The sequence below is a fragment of the Notamacropus eugenii genome, chromosome 6 (assembly GCF_028372415.1).
Source record: "Notamacropus eugenii isolate mMacEug1 chromosome 6, mMacEug1.pri_v2, whole genome shotgun sequence".
NCBI classification, from domain to species: Eukaryota; Metazoa; Chordata; class Mammalia; order Diprotodontia; family Macropodidae; genus Notamacropus; species Notamacropus eugenii.
Window position 1 is genome coordinate 3,702,529 of NC_092877.1, and position 22,008 is coordinate 3,724,536.

The 22,008-nt window shown below is 53.3% G+C and overlaps 2 protein-coding genes across 18 annotated transcripts in view; both read right to left on the reverse strand.

Annotated features, from left to right (window-relative positions):
* The window catches only part of MADD (MAP kinase activating death domain), a 39,102-nt gene extending 35,274 nt beyond the window's left edge, over positions 1-3,828 (reverse strand). For 15 of the 16 annotated variants that reach the window (XR_011968900.1, XM_072617560.1, XM_072617557.1 and 12 more), the window contains exon 1: positions 3,700-3,828. The gene's annotated coding sequence lies outside the window, so the exon portion shown is untranslated. The remainder of the gene's footprint in view (positions 1-3,699) is intronic. The other variant, XM_072617552.1, reaches the window with a different exon arrangement.
* A 1,402-nt stretch (positions 3,829-5,230) lies between these two features.
* On the reverse strand, positions 5,231-14,928 carry NR1H3 (nuclear receptor subfamily 1 group H member 3). Of its 2 annotated transcripts, none has more exons than XM_072617584.1 (10): positions 14,805-14,928; positions 14,081-14,161; positions 12,852-13,076; positions 10,389-10,655; positions 9,791-9,999; positions 9,522-9,701; positions 9,216-9,315; positions 6,581-6,694; positions 6,320-6,414; positions 5,231-5,550 (listed from the first exon to the last, which is right to left on the reverse strand). In XM_072617584.1, the coding sequence occupies exons 2-10, from the start codon at positions 14,121-14,123 to the stop codon at positions 5,404-5,406; spliced, it is 1,380 nt and encodes a 459-aa protein (XP_072473685.1). In that variant the 5' UTR covers positions 14,124-14,161; positions 14,805-14,928; the 3' UTR covers positions 5,231-5,403. The 2 variants fall into 2 exon arrangements, with proteins under 2 accessions (XP_072473685.1, XP_072473686.1); XM_072617585.1 differs by having other exon boundaries at positions 14,081-14,202; positions 14,805-14,917.
* Between the last annotated feature and the right edge of the window lie 7,080 nt (positions 14,929-22,008).

Genomic DNA, 22,008 nt, shown 5'->3' on the forward strand with positions numbered 1-22,008 from the left:
CTCTCTCAGCCTGGCACTCTATTTTGGCTTGTGAGCTGAGAATGAGTCAAACATAATGCAGAAGGACAAGTTATACTCTCCCAACTCCAGCTAGTTTATTTTTGGCCCCACCTGGGGGGGGGGGGGAGTGACTTGTTTCACAGCAGGTCCAGTAGGATGCTCCGTCTTCCTGATTAAGAGAAATAACATCACTTTCAGGGCAGCCCTGGGATTTTCAGTTCATTTCAGTGGGTTTCTGAATCAAACTAGACCTTCAAGCCTGCCTAATCATTAACCCCCTAGATCAAACCAAACCACCTACTTTCACCACTATTCTGAATTCATCTTGATTTGGACTATTATAAAGACTGTACACCTAATTTAGGTGGGCTAGCAGCAGTAACTGTTACAGCATAAGTAGCGTTACAACATAAGAGCTCAAAAACCAAAATCTCTGTGCTCCCTTTGCCTCACCCTCACCCCCCTGCTCCAGGGCCAAGGAGCCACAGCCAAGAGTTCTGCCCTTGGTGCTGAATCTTCTACAGGGAATCCAGTATTGAAGTCAAGCAGAGCAGAGCAAAGGAGATCTTTGAATCTTTCCTCTTTACTGTAGGCTGTCAATATTAGGAAATGAAAGCAGGAATACTCAGCACTGTATTTGCTACCCCTTGGAAGTGGGAAATGGTGAGGGGAAGGGAGGCTCACTAAATGACTAAGCTGTGTGTCCAAAGTGAGGAAAAGCTTGAGAAGTGTTAAGTAAGAGTAATGCCATCCAATTCCTTCATCCCTCTTCATAACCCCTCCCAGGGCTGGTTTAAATACACTGGGCCTTATTCATTACACACATGGGGGAGAGCCTCATTTATCTCACACACACACACACACACACACACACACACACACCTGACTACTGCTTGCCATGCACACATGGTAGACATGTAAACTTACTATATGCTTACAGACTTCTTGGTTCTCTTCTACAAAATAATACACCATTTAGCCCAGCCTCCTCATGTACCCAACCCTCAGGCTTCTTCTGACATTCCTCAAACCCCCCAAGAAGCACAGGATAGCAGGACCTGCAGGTAATAGGATTCAGTTCTGTCTCCATAGCAACTCCAGCTTCCAGCACTATTCATAGTGCAGTCAAAGCCCCTCCCCTACTTGGTGACCAAATGGCGTGAGCTGAGCTGGAGTGGCCCAGAGCCCATGATCATGCATCCTCCCTCAACCTAGGAGCTTCTCTCTTCTCCTTATTACAGCACTCAGAGCTAGCCTGTTCTTTGACCCACCTGCCTTCAATATCCACATTCCCCCAGTCTGGATCTTGCTATCAATTCCTCTCCACTGCATAATGAAAACCAAGGCTGTGACTGCTCTACATGCCTCCCAGGGACCATCAACAACCTGGCTATTGATTTGGTCAGCCCCTTTGTCCCTTCTCCTCATATAGGCATCAGTAGACTGCAGAGGGTAGGTAGGGTAACACTACAGAACTGAACGCAGATCAGCAAGTCCAGCTGGGAAGGGGCACCAAGAAGGAAAGAAGGAAAAGAACAGGTTGGGAGAGATGGTAAAAAAAAAAAAATCCCTTCTTTGAAAAAGTATAAAGGCTGAAAAATGCCTTGGGAGAAAGGGGAGGATAAAATGATCACTGTAGAGAACAATCGAATCTACAGGACCAGAGCTCAGAGCTGAGCCATGAAGTGTGTTTACATGGAGTCTCCCTCAGCAAACTGCCCCCTGAGGAAATCTCAGAGACCTCACTCATAGCTTCTTCTACCAATTCACTGGGCATCGTTCATGGACCCCTCCTTGCCGTGGAGAGCCGTTTCCTAACAGCTCGATCCTTATCACGGCTTCCTCTTAATCTCCTGGGGTTACTAAGAAAACCAATAACAGCTACTCTGCGGCCCAAGCTGATATGGGAGCCTTAGGGCCAGATCCATTATCAGTCACTAACTTTGGGTGAAATGGGTAAGAGAGACAGTGAGGGCTTTGCCAGGACTGCTCCCCTAAGAGTCCAACTCCATGTGCCTCTGACCCACACAAGTATTTACACTCAGAGGCTTCCCTGGCTTTCACATCTTCTAATCTCAAAAGCCCCTGGTTCCTGCTTCCGTCCCCTTCAGAAAGATCAGAGGCTTGGGGACACTGGTGACACTGGAGGTCCTGAATCATCCAGGAAGCTGCTCAGATACACATTCAGAGCCAAGGAGCCTTTCACTTAGTTACATGGCTTCAGCCCTCCACGGACATGCTGCCTTGTGGGGCTGTATCTCACAGTAAAATCCCAGGGGCCGGAGGGAGATGTGACATCCCCATTGACGTGAGCAGGCCAAGAGGCCCTCCTCCCCCGCAGTGACCTTGCAATCGCATCAGCAGAGCCTGATCCAGTATTTAGGGGGGCGGCAGGGAGAAGGGGGGAGTCTGAAGAGGGGGGGAGGCAGAGGGGAAAGGAGACAGAAACCAGAGATGCACTGAGGGCCACGGGGCCTAAGGAGAGAATTCCCATCCTCTCCAGAGAACGCTCGGTTACAGCCCAGGGTGAAAGAGACAAGAAGCCAGGGGCTGCCTGAGCCGGGCTGACTGCGCCTGGCCTGCCTGCGCCCTGCCTGCCTGCGCCGGCCTGTCCGGGCCGGGCTGCCTGAGCCGGGCTGACTGCGCCTGGCCTGCCCGGGCCGGGCTGCCTGAGCCGGGCTGACTGCGCCTGGCCTGCCTGCGCCCTGCCTGCCTGCGCCCTGCCTGCCTGCGCCTGGCCTGCCTGCGCCCTGCCTGCCTGCGCCCTGCCTGCCTGCGCCCTGCCTGCCTGCGCCGGCCTGTCCGGGCCGGGCTGCCTGAGCCGGGCTGACTGCGCCTGGCCTGCCCGGGCCGGGCTGCCTGAGCCGGGCTGACTGCGCCTGGCCTGCCCGGGCCGGGCTGCCTGAGCCGGGCTGACTGCGCCTGGCCTGCCTGCGCCGGCCTGCCCGGGCCGGGCTGCCTGGGCCGGGCTGCCTGGGCTGGGCTGCCTGGGCCGGGCTGACTGCGCCTGGCCTGCCTGCGCCCTGCCTGCCTGCGCCCGGCCTGCCTGCGCCCTGCCTGCCTGCGCCTGGCCTGCCTGCGCCGGCCTGTCCGGGCCGGGCTGCCTGGGCCGGGCTGACTGCGCCTGGCCTGCCCGGGCCGGGCTGAGTGCGCCCGGCAGCCCCGGCCCGAGCAGCCCCAGCTGCCCTCCCGCTGTTGGACAGCTCCCCTCCTCCCAGGGGGGCACGATCAGGCCGGCCCCCTCCCTGAGGGCCCCCCACCTCACCAGAGCCCTCTTCATTCAGAAGCCCCAGTCTTCACCACTCCTCACAACCCTATCCTCGCGCACAATCATTTATTAGGCACCTACTGTGTGCCACGCGCTGGGCCAAGCTCCCTCAGGTCCAACAGCCCACACTGTCCTCTCCGAGTCCCCACCACCTTCAAATGCCCAGCCCCCCGTCCTTCCTGACAGGCCGCCCCCAGCCCCGATCCGATAACCCCCCACCCCTTCTCTGGCAATTCCCACTTCCTAATCCCGAGACCCCCCCTCCCCCGTAGAGTCCCCCTCCCCCATGCCCCACAATGCCCTTCGGAGCCCCCCTCCTCATCCCTGACACCCACGCCCTAACCCTTTCTGACAGCGCCCTCTGCAGAGCCCCCACCCTAGTTTTCCCTGCTCCCCACCCAGACCCCTCCGCGCCGCGGGCCCCCTCGAACCTCCAGTCTCGTCCCTCCCTGCCCTCCCGGGGCTCGGGCTCCGGGCTCCGCGGCTCCGGGTTCGGGTCGGTGCGAGGCCGCAGCTCGTCTCCTCACCTGGGCCGGGGGGCGGGGCTGCGCGGCGCGGGGCGGGGCTGGGGGCGCGCGGGCCGAGGCCGGGCCGGGGGCGCGCGGAGACCTGCGGCGCAGACTCCCTGCGCTCCGCGCCTCGCACCAGTTCCGCATCTGTACTGGAGGGGGGGTGGGGGGGTGTACCATTGCTGGAAGACAGGAGGGGCCGGGCGGGGCGGACTGTACCACTAGCACCGAAACCCGGGGCACGCACCACCGGGCCTGCTGGGGAGGGGGGGACTCGTGGGCGTCAGTTTTTACTGTGCAAATAACCTTTAATTTCAGATGCTGACATCGTCCATTGGGGGACGAAGAGTTGGTCTACCTGGAAGCTGCGTCTGAAGACGAAGGAGTGGCGGCGCGGGCCGGTGTTCCGCACGACCGTCCCCCCACCTTCCCCCCGTCACTGTTTGGAAGTGCCCAGGGCTTGCGGCTCCAGAAAAGGGAGGGGGGCGTGGAACCCACTACTCCTGCGCAGGCGGTGGGGGCGGGGCGCAGGGAGAGAGCTGCAAGCACCTTCTGAGCAGGGCGCACGCCGAGGTAGGGAGGAGCAGGGAACGCCCGCGATGCATGACGGGACATGAAGTCCGGCTGGCCGAAGAGGGACCCCTGGCGGAGTGGGCGTGGCGGTGTGCCCTGGCTCGGGGAGAAAGGACTCAAGGATTCCTGTATCCATGGGTTCGAATCCCAGCTGTGCTGCAGTGAAACCTTGAGCCAGTCATCACCGGCCTCCTAGCCGCAGCTTCCTCGTCTGTAAAATGAGAGTCTTAGCCTGGATGACCCCGAAAAGTCTCTTGTAGCTGATGATCTTCGGACTTTAATCTTAGCCTTCTTGGGCACCATTTCCCGGGTACAGAGGGGCACAGATCCACACCCCCCTCATTGAGGCAGCACCCTGATCTTAAGGCCCTGGTGGCTGGACATGGGATCCTGATCATTCTGGGTACATCCAGATAATCCAGACAAGAAGGGGATGGCCAGGGTCCCCCCGTGTTTGCCTGCCCCTCCAGAGAGCCCAGGGTAGGTGCAGGGCTCAAATGGCAGCGCACACACACATATCGTATAAACAAACTATTATCTGGGATGGAAGGAGAGCCGAAGGTGCCAGAGCCGAGATGTTGTCCTTGGTTTGACCTCCAAGAATTTCCTCTTCTTCCTCTTTAGAAACCCTGACCCTTTAGTCTCCGTTTTATATTCCTGTAGGTCATTCTGGTCAGAGGTCAGGATGTGAGACAGACCTCTGGCCAGGGGTGTTTTCTCAGCCAGGCACAGAGGGATAACATGGACTGTCTTATTTGACCAATGGATGTGAGGAAGGCAGGGAGCAATGGGAGTGGGCTGTGGAGAGTCCTGTGCAGTCTGGTCATTCCTCTCTGCCTGCACTGTGTCCCCATTTCCCCTAATAGCCAGAGAACTCCCAACCCTTCAACTCTCTTTTAATGCCCCATTTAGGATCTGCAACCCAGCCAGCCCAAAGAGATGTCCTCTCCTCATTCCGCAACCCTCCCCCATACCCACACACTAGCCCACATCCGGAAGCAGCCAAGGCCCATCCTGCATCCAGGCAACCATGAGGCTAGGACATGGAAAGGATCATTCCTGCACATCCCAGATCTCCGACAGTAGGGGTGGGAGCTTTTTATCCTGTAGGCGGAGGGCGAACACTTGCTCAGAGTGGACGCTGCTCAGGGTGCGGAGGCTCACCAGCTTCATCAGCATCCGTGGAAACATCAAGGGATCCTAGAGGGGGACCCAAGAACCCAGGCCTCAGTTTCTTCCCTTGCTGGTGATACTGTGGGGTGAGGGGAAGTGGTGGGAGAGGTAGGAAACAGCTGGCAGTTCTGTGACCAGAGAAAGCTGCTCCAAAGGAAGCTGGGAAGGATGGAGGGAACAACTGCTGGGATCCTCATTAATACCAGCGACCATTTCCTGTGCTTCTTCAGGTCTGCAGAGTGTTCTACAGACATCATTTCCTTCTCACCCTGGAGAACCTCTCCCCAAGGCCCTTCTCTCCTACCTGGCTATTCCCTCCCGAGGACCCCAACCATGCTTTACCTCCCTCACGTCTGTCCCCTCTCCGCCTCCTCCTCACCCCTGTTTCCAGTTTTCTCTGTCTGCATTTTTCCCCCTTAGGATACAAACTTCCTGAGATCAAGGACTGGTTGGCTCACTCATAGTTGTGCCCCTAGCACTTGGCACAATGCCTGGCACCTGGCATACACTTAGTAAATGCTTCATCTAGTCATTTATTTGTCGTTTCATTTGATTTTCATACCAACCCTGTGAGGCATTTGCTGTGATTATCCCCATTTTACAGATAGGGAAACCAAGTCTTAGAGTGGTTAAGTGACTTGCCCAAGGTCAAACAACTAGTAATGTCAGAGGTAGAATGTGAACCCAGGTGCCCCTCATTCCAACTCCCACAGTCTTTCCATTACACTCTGCTGGCTTTCTATATCACGAACTCGGAATGTGCCAGGAGGGATGGGATGCCGTGAGAAACACTCACATTTGGGTGGTGGATGGAGACGTAGGCATGCAAGGCCTCCACATATGTGTGCTGCAGCCTCTCCACCTGAAGCTGGTCCTGTACGTTAGGCCTGTCTGCGGGGCACCCGAAGAGACAAGGAGGTCTGATGAAGGACTCAGGACCTTGCCCATCCTCCTCCCCACACACACCTCCACGGTAAGCCTGGAGCCTCCAGAGTCGTTCTGGAGGAGAGCCTTTAGGACACTGCCCCACTGCCCACCTCCCCGTCCCGACACACACCTGCAGAAAAGATGCTGATGGCAATGAGCAGAGCAAACTCAGCATCGTTGAGCCGAAGCTCATTCATGGAGCGGGAGAATTCGAAGATGGGGTTGATGAACTCCACCTGCAGCCCTGGGGGTGAGGCCACAGCACAGGTTAAAGTAGACACAGCAGGGTAACCCACAGCCCCTTGAGGAAGTTCATGAGGCCCCTCTGCCACATCCCCAGGATTCTGGCCAGAGATCCTGGATCAAGAACTGGGTTCTAGATTATCTTGTCTAACCTCCTCCTGATAACACAGATTAGAATGCTGAAGCCCAGATTCAGAGCTCAAAAATACCTTAGAGGACATCCAGTCCAACTCATTTTACAGGCAGGGAAACTGAGGGGCAGTTAGGTAGTGCAGTGGATAAAGCCATGGGCCTGGAGTCAAGAAGGCTCATCTTTCTGAGTTCAAATCTAGCCTCAGACACTTACTAGCTGTGTGACCCTGGGCTAGTCACTTCACCCTGCTTGCCTCAGTTTCCTCACCTCGACGAGCTGGAGAAGAAAATAGCAAACCACTCCAGTGCCTTTGCCAAGAAAATCCCAAAAATGGGGTCAGGAAGTGTCAGACATGCCTGAAAATGACTGATTAAAGCAAATGGTTGTGGGTTGCCTCCAGATCTTGCACGCACAGGGACACAGGAATGTAGGGCTGAGTTGGAAAGAACCTCAGAAACCATCTAGGTCAACCTTACTATTTTATAGATGAGGAAACCAAGGCAGGAGGTCCAGCGTCACACAGGTGGTCACTGCCAGGGCCAAGGGCCCCAGAACCAACCCTCTCAGGGGTGTCTGCATTCACTGTAGATGCCAGTGGGCTTATTGGCCTTTCAGCGTCCCTGTCCACTACTGTCTGACATCTAGGAGAGCTGTTCCCCTTCTAAACAGCCAGAATTCCCCTGCCCCTGGTCTGCTGGTCGACCACACTTGATCAAACATTTTAGAAACCATCTGCTTTCCTTTCAGCTACTCCAGGCTTGTGGATTAGTCAGTTTCTGTACTTTCCCCCTGATTTTTATCAGCTGTCTAAGAGGAGCTGGAGAAACCTAGTAAGTGACAGTCACAGTCCAGGGACAGAACTGCCTTCACCTTTGGGTGAAGCCCCAAATCACTGTATAATGGCCCTAGTCCCGGGGAGAGGTTAAAAGCACCCAGTCCATTTGCAGACATAGAAACTGAGGCAAATGAGATGCCCTCTAAGGCCTCTTTCATCTCCAGATCTAGGCTCCTACGATGTCCCCAAATGTCACACAGAGAGTTTGTGAACCCAGGGCTCCCCCTTTTCTACAACACGCACATTTATGACCTCCAAGGAGTGGAGAGACCTATATTCAAATCCCATCTCTTCCACTCACCACCTGTAGTGGACAGCATGGCTAGTGGCTTGGAGTCAGGATTCAGGAAGACCTGAGTTCAAATTTTGCCACTCTGTCTGGGTTACTGTGCTCACATCAAGCACTGAGCCCTCTCTCCCTACCTCTCAACGTTGGAAGAAAAGCTTTTGTAAACCTTTAACGTGCTGAATATTCTTATGTGTTTCATGATAACATAATGAGAGGCAGCCCAGTATAATGAAGAGCAGGCTGGCCTTGGCATCACAAGACTTGGCTGTGTGACCCTGAACAAGTCACTTACTTCTCAGGGCTCTGGGAAACTCTCTAAGCCACGGATTAAAGTCAACTGATTTTTAGTGGAGGGAATTTCTGACACCGATGAAATCACCAGCAAAATGAAATAAAATAACAATGAGAATGAGGGTGGCAATAGAATATTAGAAGAGTCTCTTTCCCACAGCGCTCTGGGTCACTTCTGTTTCAGCCTTATGGGAAACTGTCAATAGGAGCTAATTCTTGGAGAAAACCTTTCAGGCAGGGAGCAGCTCCCGATCCTGCACCCTAAAACGGCCCTTATCATCTAAGCCAGTCAGTTCCCTGACCCCAAGGTAGGGAGCCGTTGAGAATGACATGGGAAAAATCGACCAGAGAAAGGAGACTCTCCTGCTTTGCAGAAGTGGGGGCTTTGGGGTGTGGAGCACTGCATACGCTGTCAGAAATGGTGGGTATGTTGGTAAATTTGGCGTAATTGCTCTTGTTTTACATGTTCTTTTGTAATTCTTTGTTATAGGGGATGGCTCGAAGAGTAGAGCAGAGGGGAAGGATACATTTGGAAATGATATAAAACCAAAAGCTATCAATACAATTTGGGGGAGGGATGTAAAAAGTGGTTAAGTGACTTGCCCAGGGTTATACAGTTAGTCTGTTTCTGAGGTAAGATTTGAACTCAGATCCTCCTGACTTGGCTGCTCTATTCACTGCACCATCTGGCTGCCCCAATTATTGTTAATGACACTTGTCAGACTGGATTGGGCTGAATAGGAAGGACCTGGTGGAGATGAAGGAGAAGGAATTGCTTACAGGCAAGAAGAGACCTCGCCCACATGCCAGTCCAGGATACATAGGCCTTGCCATCTCCTAGCTGGGAGAATACTCCTCATTCTTCTAAGGTGAGTTTGGCTCTGCCACCATTCCGGATCCCCCAGAACAAAGAAGAGACCTCCAGGCCTCCTGGCTTTGCCCAAACTCAGCCTGCCTGAGCCCAAGGTCCTTACCTGCTTTGGCAAAATCGTCTCGGTTGTAGCTGAAGTCCTTGAGGAAGGTGATGCTCTCACTGCCAGGGTTGTACCTCCGGGATGTCTCAAGGAGCATCACCTGTGGAGTCGGGTAGGTCACTCCTGCTCAGGGTGACCTGATTCCTTATCTCCCCCTAGCCCCCATCATCCTCGTTTCTGGATCGCCCTCCCCCCTTACCTCTGCCTCCAGGCTGCCTCCCAACTCAAATACAGGAGCCTTCCTCTTTCCTGCTAATACCCTTACTCTGAGACGACCTCCCCCCACCCGCAGCCATTCGGAGCCACCTCAATGGTGGATGTCTTGAGCAGGGCAATCTGGTCCTCCCTGCTAAGCTGCAGGAAGCCAGGCAGCTGCTTGGCGAAGTCCACAATCTCCTGCACAGAGACGATGGCCAGCTCCGTGAAGTGGGCGAAGCGTTGCTGCCTTGCCTCGCGGCTCTGGGGGTCTGGGGCCAGAGGCCAGGGCTATGCAGGCCAGGAGAGGGAAGGTACTGTGAGCTAGAGCCAAGGCCGTGGACTCCCTCCCCCACCCTCTTTCCTCATGCCAGGGCTACCGTGACCCGGAGGAGGTCAGAGAAGGAGCGTTGGTTACACTGCTGCTGGGCAGCCACCAGCTTCTCAATCATGCCCCGCTGCTCTGGGCTGAGCTGGGGCAGGGCCAGAGGTGGCGAGGGGGCCCTCGGGGGTAGGCCCAGTGCCTGGCCTTGTTCCTCCTCCTGCCGCTTCTGCTTCTTCAGGCGGATCTGCTCCTCTGACAGGACACCTGGGGGAACGTGGGAGGTGAGGGAGAAGGCTAGGAGAGGCAGGCACAGGTGAGGATGGGGTACCCACTGTGTGGGAAAGAGAAGCAGGGCCTTGGGCAGGCTTCCTGCCTATCAGGAGTTTGGAGTCTACAACCAGAAGGTGAGGAAATGCCAAGACCCTCCAAAGAGGTCTCCAGAAGAGAATGTGAATAAGGGAGGTCAGGAAAGGCTGTGCTTAGAAGGAAGCCAGGAACTGATCCCACAAAGCCCAGGATCTACCCCCATCCTTCCCAGGATCCCTGGGCACATGGCATGAGGGAGCCCCTACACTGCCCCCGTGTGCCCAGCTGGCCTGGTTGCCCCCATCCCTCCCAGGATCCCTGAGCATATGGCACAAAGAAGCCCTTACACTGCTCCCGCATGCCAGCCTGGCGGCACTTCCGCAAACGACACTCCTGGCACTTTCTGCGCATGTAGGTATCCATGGGGCATTGGCCACCGCTGTGGCAGGTATAGCGGGCACCCTTAATCACGCTGCGGCGGAAGAAACCCTTGCACCCCTCACAGCTCAGGACATTGTAGTGGAAACCAGAAGCCTTGTCCCCACACACGCTGCAGACCTCGTTCCCCAGCATCTTGGGAGCCGGCCCCTTTTTCCTCTTCAGTGGCCGCCGCTCTGTAGTAGGATTGGTTACGATTTGGATACACTTGTCATTTTGATCCAGACAAGACCGCTCCCAACTACCCAGAGGTGGTTGCAGTTGATGCATTTGATGGATGGATTGATTAGAGTTTTAGAGATGCCCAGGGCACAAGGAGATGGTGTCAATTCTTAGCAGTTATCAGATACTTACTATGTGTGAGGGATGTGCTGAGGGAAAAGGGTAGGGGCCGGGCCTGTGAGCCCACTGGCACCAGGTTCCTGATAGGCAACATTTTCTCTACCAGTTGGAGCATTTTATGCAACTGAATAGTTTTAGAAAGTTGCCTGGGGGAACTGGGAGGTAAAAGCTTTGCCCAACATCACACTGGCTGAGTGTACACTGCCTCCGCTTACTAGGGGTACAAAGACAAAAAGGAAACTCCCTGTTCTCACAGAGCTTCCATCCTAGCTGGGAAAACTTGCCCATGATCATGTGTCCAATCCAGGACTGAAACCCAGGGCTTCCTGACTCCCAGACCATGCTACCTCTCCCCCTTTTTAGTAACATCATTTGTTTCCTAATATCCAAAAATGGGTACAGAAAAACAATTAAGGAAAAATTTATCAACAAAGTATGCAAGTCTGTATCCAAGTAACCAAGTATCCAAGTAACATTCTACATTCTACACCCATAGTCCCTCATCTGTCTACCATATTACATGAGTCCCCTCCTTTCTGGATTCTGTTCTCACCACTGAACTGAAACTGCTCTCTCCAAGGACACCAGTGATCTCCCAGTTGCTGAGTCCAATGACCTTTGCTCAGTCCTCAACCTCCTTGACCTTTCTGCAGCATTCAACAACACATTCTGACTACTCTGTGTGACCCTGGCCATGGCTGTCTTCCTAACTATGGAAACACGTCCAACTCCACAAGTCTCTCCTTAACTGCCCTCTTCTGTTGATCTCACTGCCCCCCAAAGTCACAGCCTAGGAGTCATTCTCCATGCTCTTCTTTCACTCCCTTTCCCCACTGCCAAGTCTTGCCTGGTATATTTCCTCAGCGCCTCTCATATCCTTCTCTTCTTTTCTTTTCTCCTACCATGGATATGCAAGGTCAGACTATCATCCCCTCTAGCCTGGACTACTGGAATAACCTCTTGACCCCTTTGTCTTTCCTCTCTCCAACCTATTCAGCACCCAGCTACCAAAGCGATATTCTTCATTTGCAGGTCTTAACCATGCCCCTCTCCTGTTCAAGAAACTCCCCAATGCCTCTAGAATAACACCGAAAAATTCTCCAATAGAAACATGCTCCCTGAAGGTAGAAACTGCTTTTGGTTTTGTCTTCATATTCCTGGAGATAGATGTGGTGCCTGACACAAAATTTCAATAAATGCTTGTTTAATTGCAGGGGAGGGGAGATGAAACATAAAATGCCTAGGTTTAGCATTGAAAACCTCTTACAGCAGCAGCTACTTTCACCCACTCACTGTCCCCTTTAGCCAAACAGGCCTACTTGGCTTTCCCCCAAATCAACCTTCCCTCCCCCAATACCTACTCACTCACTGCCTTTGAACAGACTCCTCCCCATGCCTAGAATGCACTCTCTGCTCACTTCCACCTCCTGCTGGACAGGTATCGGGCACTACACAAACATTCGCTAAGTGACCAATTAAACTCTGGCTCTTTTCAAGGCTCAATTTAATGCTGCCTCCTTCTAAAGGCCTTTCTTGATTAATCCAAAGGTTAGTTCTTTCCCCACCATCACTGTGTAGATGTTTGACACATAGCCTGTATGTATTTATCTGTGAACATGCTGTAATACCCCAGCTGACTAAGTTCTTTGAGGACAGGGACTGTCTCATTTTTGTATTTGTTCTTAGCAAAAGACTAGACACAAAGGAGGTAAATGAGAGATGCTTACTGATATAAAGCATCTGATCATAGAATTTAAAGCTGAAGGATGTCCTTGTTTTACCAGTGGAGCCCAGAGAGGAAGTGACTGGCCCAAGGTCACTTAGTAAGCAGGTATAGGATCTGAACTCTGGACTCCAAATTAGGTTCCTGGTTATGGTTCTTCAGTACTAGTGGTCCCCTCATCAGCCCTGTTGTTCTGGACATCTGTGCTTACCAATCCCACCCCTCCCTAACTATCTGCCCCTGCTGCCCTTTGGTGGGTACCAATATGAGGGCTTAGTTAGGACCCCACACACACAGCACCCCTCACCTGTGGACTCCGGATGAACCTCTGAGCAGGGGAACAGAATGGATGTGGATCCTGCATCCTGCCCCACCTCTGAGCCTCCCCCACTGGGATGGGAAGTCCTGGCTTCCTCCCCAAGGATGAAGGGGCTACCAGCCTTTCCCAGGCTGTCCACCACATCTTGAGTCTCAGTCTTCCACAACTGCTTGGCGTCCTGGGATTCAACCTTCCACAGCTCCACTACCGAATCTGAAGACAGAATGAGCCACCCCCAACTCAGTCCCAATATCCTGGGAAATGATCATTTTGTTTTCACCCTTAGAGGGCAGCAGAGCATCAGTTTGGAGAGTCAGGACACCAGGGTTTATGTATGACCTGAGACTAGTTCCTCCCTTCTGGTTCAGCTACCTCAATTTCCTAATCTGTCAGATTTTGCCCCTGAAGAGCTTAGCACAAGTCTGTTTCAGAGTGCATCCATGATTCTTCAAAGACAAAACCTGGACAAACATGGGGGGTGGGGTGGGGGGAAGGGCTTGCCAGTTCTTTCTAGAACATGGTATGTTGGAAATGGACTTCAGTTGGATTTGGAGGGCCCAAGCATGAATCTCAGCCCTGCCGTTTACTGCCTATGACTGCTCCAATCATCTCACTTTCCTGAGCCTCAGAATCTCCACCAGTGAAATGAGGGGGAGGATTAAAGTTCCAGGGACAAGATGAGAAGTGGGGGACTATGGGAGTGGAACATCACATACACAGATTCATTGATGTGTTGGCTAGCTTTTCTGAGCTCCTTCTCCCCTCCCCCACCTTCTTTATTCTTTTCTTAATGGGATGCTTCAATACATTTTTTTTTTTAAATTTTCAAATGGAGGAGTTAGACTGGGTAACCTCCAAGGTGTCTTCCAGCTCAAAACCTATACTCCAAAGAACTTCACTGTCAAGAGACGACAAAGAGTTAAACAGTTACTGGAAACACCACTGGCCAATATAGGGCTGGTGTAGACATCGAGGGACCAGAAATCCAAGGAAGAATCCTTCCCTTCCCCAGACTGAGAGTTCCTTGAGAGCAAAGATTTTTTTTCTTTCTTTGTATCCCCAATACTTAGCACAGTGCCATTCACATAGTAGGTGTTTAATAAAAACTTGCTGACTTTCAGAGAAAAGACAGGGTCAGAAGGAGAATGAAGCTGATTTCTGGGGAAGGGGATAGGTCTAGCCCAGGAGTCCTCTGTGAGGAAATGAACCAAGCTTACCGGGAGTGATATCAGAAACAGGTGGCCCCAGCCATGAGGACATCTCCTCTTGAGGTCCTGGACATCCCCAAAGGAGCTGTCCTGTGGGAGAGGCACAGAGTTAAGGTGCCCCGGTGCCCTTTCTGAAATAGAGAGGGATCAAGCCTCTAGGAATGGGCCAGCTCTGAAATTTGATGCTGGCTGGGGGCCAGGGGGCCTTTAGGTACAGTGTCACCCCATTTCCCCCCCCACCTAGCTAGTTTTTTTTTTTTCAAATGCCCCATCTGGAAGCTAAGGCTGAACTTTCAGTCTAGGGCTCTGAGTGCTGCCATAGCTGAATAAGGACAGGGGATAGAACTCATTGCCAGTGGGACAGGTCACTCTCTTAATTCCTCAGGAATCAGCTTCCATTGAGCATGCCTGCTGCTGCCACCTCCTGGCATAGGACCCCGGGGCTTCTCTTTTCTTTAAGAGGCTTCACCAAAGCCCCTATCCAGTCACTTCTGTCCCCACTGGCTTTCTCTCAAGTTAGTACTTGGGAGGAATCTGGAATCTCAACAGAGGCGGCCAGCACAGAGCTTCCCTCCCCACCAAGACCCCTCTTCACTAAATGTCCAACAGCACAGTCCCCCACTCCCCCAGATATATCCTTGACAGCAAACTCTACCAGATCTCCCATTCCCTTCAGGGGCCCAGTTCACTTCTGGGGGAAACCCTCCCCCAACCCCCCAGCCCTCTGACCCACCAGATCCTCAGGCCTGGTGCCCTTGCTGGACAATGCCTCTGGAGCCCCCTTGCTGGGAAGGCAGGCTGGTGCAGTCCCTCTGGCCAGAGGACAGCGAGAGCGAGCGATCGAGGCGGCCAGGAGCCGGAGCTGGGCAGCGCAAAGGGAGCCGGAGCCCCCCAGGGAAGTGAATGTGGGGAAAAGGCTAAGGGCGGAGGAGGGGCTCAGAGGGCGTCTGCCTGGAACACCCCTCGCTGCTGCCAGGCTGCGCTCTGCCCGCCGGCCGGGATCCGGCCTCCCGGGGCAGCCTCCCACCCCCCCGTGACTCCTCCCCAGCCCTCCCCCCGCGGGACCGAGCCCAGAGCTCCTCACCTCCTGGCCAGGGGCGCCCCGCTGCCCTGCGCTGCCCTCCCGGCAGCCTCAGAGCCGGCCCCGCTGTCCCCACCCCCGAGACTCGGCTCCGGACCCAGCTCGCGGAGCAAAGGTCCCGGCGCTGCTCGCGGCCGAGGCCCCGCGATTGCGACACCCCGAGCTGGCGAGCGCCCACACGCACGCAGCCGCCCCTCTGGGCCGGGGCCAAGGCGCTGTCCGCCCGGCCGCACCACCTGGATCGAGCGGTCGGGGAGCCGCGGCGCACAGGTGGGAAGCACGAGCGGACTTCGGAGTCGGACGCTGACCCCCGGACCGGGCTGCAGGGGAGCTGCCCCAGACCTGGAGGGGACAGTCCAGCGCAGCCTCCGGGTTCGTACGGCTGATGACTTGCCCAAGGTCACTGGGTGCAAAAGGAGACTTCCGAGCCGGTCCTGGAGCTCTCCGGACAGCTCACCTTGCGATGAGCGGTCTAACGATCCAGAGTGCGAAGCATTAGATTCGGACCGTATGGGGTTCGGATGTGGATCCTGGACCGGGGTGGGGAACGTGTGGCCTTCTAGGTCCTCAGGAGCGACCTTTTAACTGAGCCCGAGTTTTACAGAACAAATCGTTTGGATTCAAAGGGCCCCACCCGAGGACCTAGAGGGCCACCATGGGCCTCAGTTTCCTTGTCTGTAAAATGCCGCTAAAATAACAACCTCTTCCATCGCAGGTTGTTGAACAGGGGTCATTTTACAAAGCGCTACAAGAAGTTGTGAAGTGTGAAGTAGGGCTGGTCTTGGAGTCAGGAAGATCCAGTTTCAAATCCTAGTTTTAGCATTTAATAGCTGGGCTAAGTCACTTAAACCCTCCAAGCCTCAGTTTCTTCACCTGTAAAAATAGTGATAAAAAGGATGAGCATCTGCAATCCTTGCCTCAAAGGTTAGTTGTGAGCCTCTGTGAGCTAGAGTGGAGGACTCACTCAGGTACTATTAACGGCTATATTAACCTACTAAGTGCAGAACTTCGAGTCAAAAAGAAGTGAGTTCGAATTCTGCCCCAGACACTTCACCGGCAGTAACAACAGCACTAATAGCTACCATTGTACAGACCTGCTGTGTGCCAGGCACCGCAGTGTGCTAAGCACTTTACAGTGACCTCTTTGGAGCCACACATCAATCCTGAATGCCTTGATTCACAAACTCAGTTTCCATATCTGTAAAATGGGATGATAAATAACCCTCGTGGGGGTGATTGTTAGATCAAAGGAAATAGTGCTCCGTGGGGTAAGGGATCAGTCCCGTTCCTCCTTCGTGGCCAAAGAAGACCACACCGTCAGAGAAATGATGACATGACTTGCACCTGACTTTGCTTAGAGTGAGGGAGGGCTGTGCAGGTCACCAGCCTCACTTCTCCTCCAGAGCCATCTAAATCCAGTGACCAGGTATTCATCAGGATGACTGGAGATGGCCCAGGATGAGGCAATTGGGGTTAGGTGACTTGCCCAAGGTCACACAGCTAGTGAGTGTCAAGTGTCTGAGGTGAGATAAAGAGGCAAAAGAAAGAAGGAAACACAGTTCTTACCCTCAAGGAACTCACAAGTTTAATGGGGAAAACAGCTTCCAAGCAGTAACTCCCCCCAGCAGCTAACCACGTGTTCTGGCCTCGGAGGGGACCTAATCAGTTCTGTTTGGTATTTAAAGCCCTCTTTCTTCTCTCTGCTCCTCCCCACTCCCAGCTCCTTTCAGCCAGGCAGACCAGTTACTTCTGTGCCATTTTCAATCTCTGAGCACTACCTGGAGCACAGGTGACTTGCCTAGGGTCACACAACCCAGACTAGCGCTCTATCCATCACTCCATCTGTCCCATGATGCCTCTGTCCAGCCTAGCTTTCCTATCTTTTAACATTCCTCCCCTTCACATCCTCTATGTCACAGCTAAAATGACCTCAATATTCCCCTAACTTGACCTTTCATCTCCCACCTCCTGGTCTTTACCCTGTGCCCTCCTAATCCAGAGAGCCTGCTCTACTCACCTCCCCCTCCAGGAATCCTTAGCTTCCTCCTGGTTCAAGGGACACTTCCCCTCAGAAGACTTTCCCAGTTCCCCTAATTGTTATGTGTATTTATTTATGGGCTTGGCTTCTGCAACCCACATTAAAATGTAAGCAAATTCTCCATTACTTTCCTCAGTGCCTGTGAGGTAGCCTAAGGGTTAGGGATACAGGGCTGGACTGGGACTCCCCAGACCTAGGTTCTCAAGTCAACTCTGACACTAGGTTGTGCGACCCTGGACAGGTCACCTAATTTTCATGTCCCTCTGGCAACCCCCTACTTGATGGATCCGTATGATGGAAGGAATCCCTGTGCTCAGAAGTTCCCATGAAATAACTGAATTGAATTGTCTGGCTGGGCAGGGTGAGAATGAAAGGACTGTTCTCCAGCTGCCCCTGGATTTGGGCAGGTGACCCAGGGGACCCAGGAGTGCTTCTGCTTATGTAGTTCCTAGGGAAAGCCCCTCTGCCCCTGGAGAGCAAACATTCAGTGCTAAACAAGGGTACATTGAGGCATGTAAGGCTTTATACATTATTAGGTGCTCAACAAAAGATCTGTGGAATGAATAAAGGCGGATGAAGTCAGGTGGAAATGGCATTGGATGGAAAACCAAGAAATCTGAATCTCCCAAGGAGCTGTACAAGCATAGCCCTTCCCCCGGTCTCAGTTACCTCATCTGTAAAACGAGAGGGTTCCAATCTGACATCTCTTAGTTAGAAGGCCATCTTGATGATAGCACATTTTCCTTTTGTCTTTGTACCCCCAGGATTTAGCTTAGTGGTGCTGGGCACTAACCACTTAACACTTGCTGACAGACTGAGCCTGGGCTCTCTCCCCCTTCCTAGTAAGATTGTCAGCCCCTTCAAGGCCAAAGGTGCCTCCACCTCCTGTTGGCCCAGGCTGGGCAGCTCTGTAAGGCTCCATCCTAGCCTCCCTGGCCCACTCTGGAACCCTGGAGAACATGGGGAAAATCATAATGGCCTTATATTTGTGTCAGACTTTTCACTTTGTCTGGGTATTGATCCAGACTGGGGGCACTCCTGAAGAGAAAGCTCCTTTTGCTCACTGAGACTACACCTGGGTCACTGAGACCTCAGAGGTGACTGTTCCAGGTCATACAGGCAGTATATTGGGGCGGGGAGGGAAAAAGAGAGGAAGTACCAAACTCAGTCCTCTCTGACTGGAGTTCCCCATTACATTAAGCTACTTTCTGCCTTTAACTTGCTGAAAGTGAGATGCCCTGGGGCTTCCCATCTTCAAAAAGGACCTCCCAACCAATCAACGAACATTTATTAAGGGCCTACTGTGCATCAAGCACTGGAAATGCAAAGCCAAAGCAAAGATCACATTCTATAAGAGAGAAATAGAATTTGCTGTTCCCTTAACTTGGTCTTCAATCTCCCACCTTGACATGTATGTGTATGTATACATACCCCATATTTTCTATTAGAATGTGTATACATATACATACATTCATATGTATACATGTCTACATATATCATGCAATATGCCCTTTTTACAGATGAATCTAAGGCTCAGACTCATTCAGTAACACAGCTAATTCATAGCAAAGTCAAAGGTCAGAAGATGGTTGTATGTATTAAACGTACACACATGTATGTATATAGTTGTCATGTATGTGCATATATGAGTTTATATGTGTGCATATACATATATGCTAATATGGCTGGCATGCCTTTGTATGCATATTTGTATATGCACATATGTGTTCTATACAGTCAAAATGTCCACCCATGTGTGTGCATGCACTGGCACATACATATGTATATATGCACACATGTGTTTATATAGTTAGCATGTGTATTATATATTTAAAATCCGTGTTTATTTTATGCATGCATGTGGATGTGTGTATATCTATATTTCTACAAATACAGTGTTGGCCTATGTGTGCATGCTCACTTCCTCTTTTTACGGACCACGTGCCTGAGGCCTGGAACTGGCTCATACATCAGAAGGCAGGATTTGAACCCAGCCCCACGGGGTGACTAGTGAGGACAGGCTGATGGAGGAGCCAGGCAGGATGCTCCAGGACAGCTGTGGGAGAGAGAAGCCGGAGGTTACTCCCGGCCAGTCACCCCTGCCTCCACCCCTCTGCTTACTGCCTCCTTCCTGTTTTGCTGTGAATTCAGTTCCCATGGGTCCTACACTTTAACATGATTGGGCAGGGGGACTGGACACTGGTGCAGAGGGACAGAAAGAAGAGGGTGCTGGGAAGAGGTAAATTCTGACTTAGAGAAAGCGGAGATTTGAAGAGTGGTGGGCGGTTTGGGAAGGAAAAAGGGGCAAATGAGGCTTAAGGAAAAACAGAAAGGGAAGGGAGGAGGAAGGGCAGGGATGGTGATGAGAACAGAGGGAGAGACAGCCCAGAGAGAAGGCTGGCCTATGTGACCAAATTTGCCCCCAGAGGAGTTTTCACATGACCAGAAGCCCTTGTGACCCCCTTCCCTCCCCAAGGTCCTGCCCACAGTCTTCCGTTCAGCCTTGTGACCAGGGCTCCCATCTGGAGGGGACACCCCAGCCTCTTGCTCCCCTGAATCATCAACCCAAACTTCCCAGTCCTGGGTCCCCTGTTCCCACCACACCCCAGCAGCTCTAGAAGAGAAAGAAACCTAAATGTGCTTCGCACAGAGAGATAGACTTTGCTCTAAACCCTCCATCCCCCACCCTCTCTCCTGGCCCCATCTGAGGCCTCCTCCTTTCCTCAGGCTTTCTGATTCTGCCTGAAACGCCCAGAGCTGGTCCAATCCAATTCAGCAGATTTGTTAAAAATGACAAAACGTCATTGATACCTCTGGGTTTTCATCCCATCCACCAATCTCTCTCTTCCAGAGCACAGTCTTCCATCCTCCAGCACAAAGAATAAGAAAGAGGGAGGAGGCCTAACTTTCTCTACCACGGTCCACGCCTAGGATCTCCCAACCCCACCAGAAGAGGGGAAGGGGCTGCCTTGTATGTCTTCTTGGGGGCCAAGTCAACAAGGCCCATGTGCCATGCACTATTCTGAGTGCTGGAGGAACAAAGACTAAAATGAATCAGTCCCTGCCCTCAGTGAACTTCCATTTGGGAGGATGGGGCTACATTCTTCTAGTATCTCTTTTCCTCCCTTTCTCCATATTGGAATCTTTTGGCAAGGTTTTTCTGCTAGATTTGGGGGGATCTTAACCTGGTTTGTGCCATACACCCTTTCGGTAGTCTAAGTGAAACCTTTTTAAAAGTGTAAAATAAAGTACATTGGATTACAGAAGAAGCCAATTATATGCAGTTATCAAAACAGTTGGAAAAAAAAGTTCAAGGACCTCAGGTTGAAAACCCTTGTGCTCCAGGTTTGAAACCTCATCAAACATCTCTCTTTGGCCATTCTGGGCCCCCAGGCCTTTTCCTCACAAGTACTGTTGAACTCAGCAGGCTTGATCCTGTCCACACTGCTACAGAATATGCCAAACATTGTCCCATCGTGTAAACCCCAAACAACTTCCACCCCAGGACCGAGACCAGAACCAGCTCTGCTAGGCAAACATCACGGGACAAAAATCTCTCTTCTGGGGAGTCTGCTCCAAGGAATTCACAAACTTCCCAGGGCTATAGGAGGGAGAGAGTTAAAGGTGGAAGAGACTTCAGAGGTCACCATCCCCATTTTACAGATGAAGTGGGGAAGTGATTTGTCCACAGCTAATAAGTAGAAGAGCTGAGATGGAGCTCCTTCCACTGGGCCTAGCTGCTGGGTGAAAGGCAACACCCTTAGGCAACGCCTCAGCAGAAGTACCAGATTCTGGCACTGATTCCTCCCCGGAGGTGGCCCTGGCTAGTAAGGGGAGCCTCCGCCGAGCCCCAGGTCCCAGCCTGCAAACCCTGGCCCCGTGGCACAGTCCTGTCAACCTACAGGGGCCCCTACACCTGGGGAGGCGCTTTTTCTCTTTGACACCAATACCTGAGTCCTTCAAAATTCAGAAAGAAATATCCTAACATCGCATCAGAGCCCCTGACTAAGCCTGGGGGACAGCTCTCATCTTTACTTTGCAGATGAGGCCACTGAGGTTCAGAAAGTTTGTGATTTCCCCAGGGCCTCCAACTACAAAGGATCTGAGGGAGGGTTGAGAACCAGTTCAGGCCTCAGTTCATCTTACCACCGCCTCTCTGTGCATCTGGGCCTCCCCTAGAGACCCGCTGCCCCCCAAGAAACAAATCAGGGACGATGATGCTAGAATCCAAGGGTGCGGGGTGCCCCCTCTCTTCTGTTTCGTGACGGGTGGGGTACCTCAAGGGCTTACTCTCGGGGCTCAGTGGCAGAGTCACTGACCACTGGAAGATGGGGCCCTGTTTGCAGTGAGGGGGTACTGAGAAATCTGTGCTGGGGCCAGTCACCAGCCAGGCTGGGCACTTCCCAGGGCACTGTGCCAGGAGCCCCAGGCCCCAGGTACCCAGGCCCCCAGGCGGGGCTCCAGGCCCCAGGTACCCAGGCCCCCAGGCGGGGCTCCAGGCCCCAGGTACCCAGGCCCCCAGGCGGGGCTCCAGGCCCCAGGTACCCAGGCCCCAGGCCGGGCTCCAGGCCTCAGGCCCCAGGTACCCAGGCCTCAGGCGGGGCTCCAGGCCCCAGGCCGGGCTCCAGGCCTCCAGGCCCCAGGTACCCAGGCCCCAGGCCTCAGGCGGGGCTCCAGGCCCCAGGCCCCAGGTACCCAGGCCCTCAGGCGGGGCTCCAGGCCCCAAGTACCCAGGCCCCCAGGCAGGGCTCCAGGCCCCAGGTACCCAGGCCCCAGGCCGGGCTCCAGGCCCCAGGCTCCCAGGCCCCAGGTACCCAG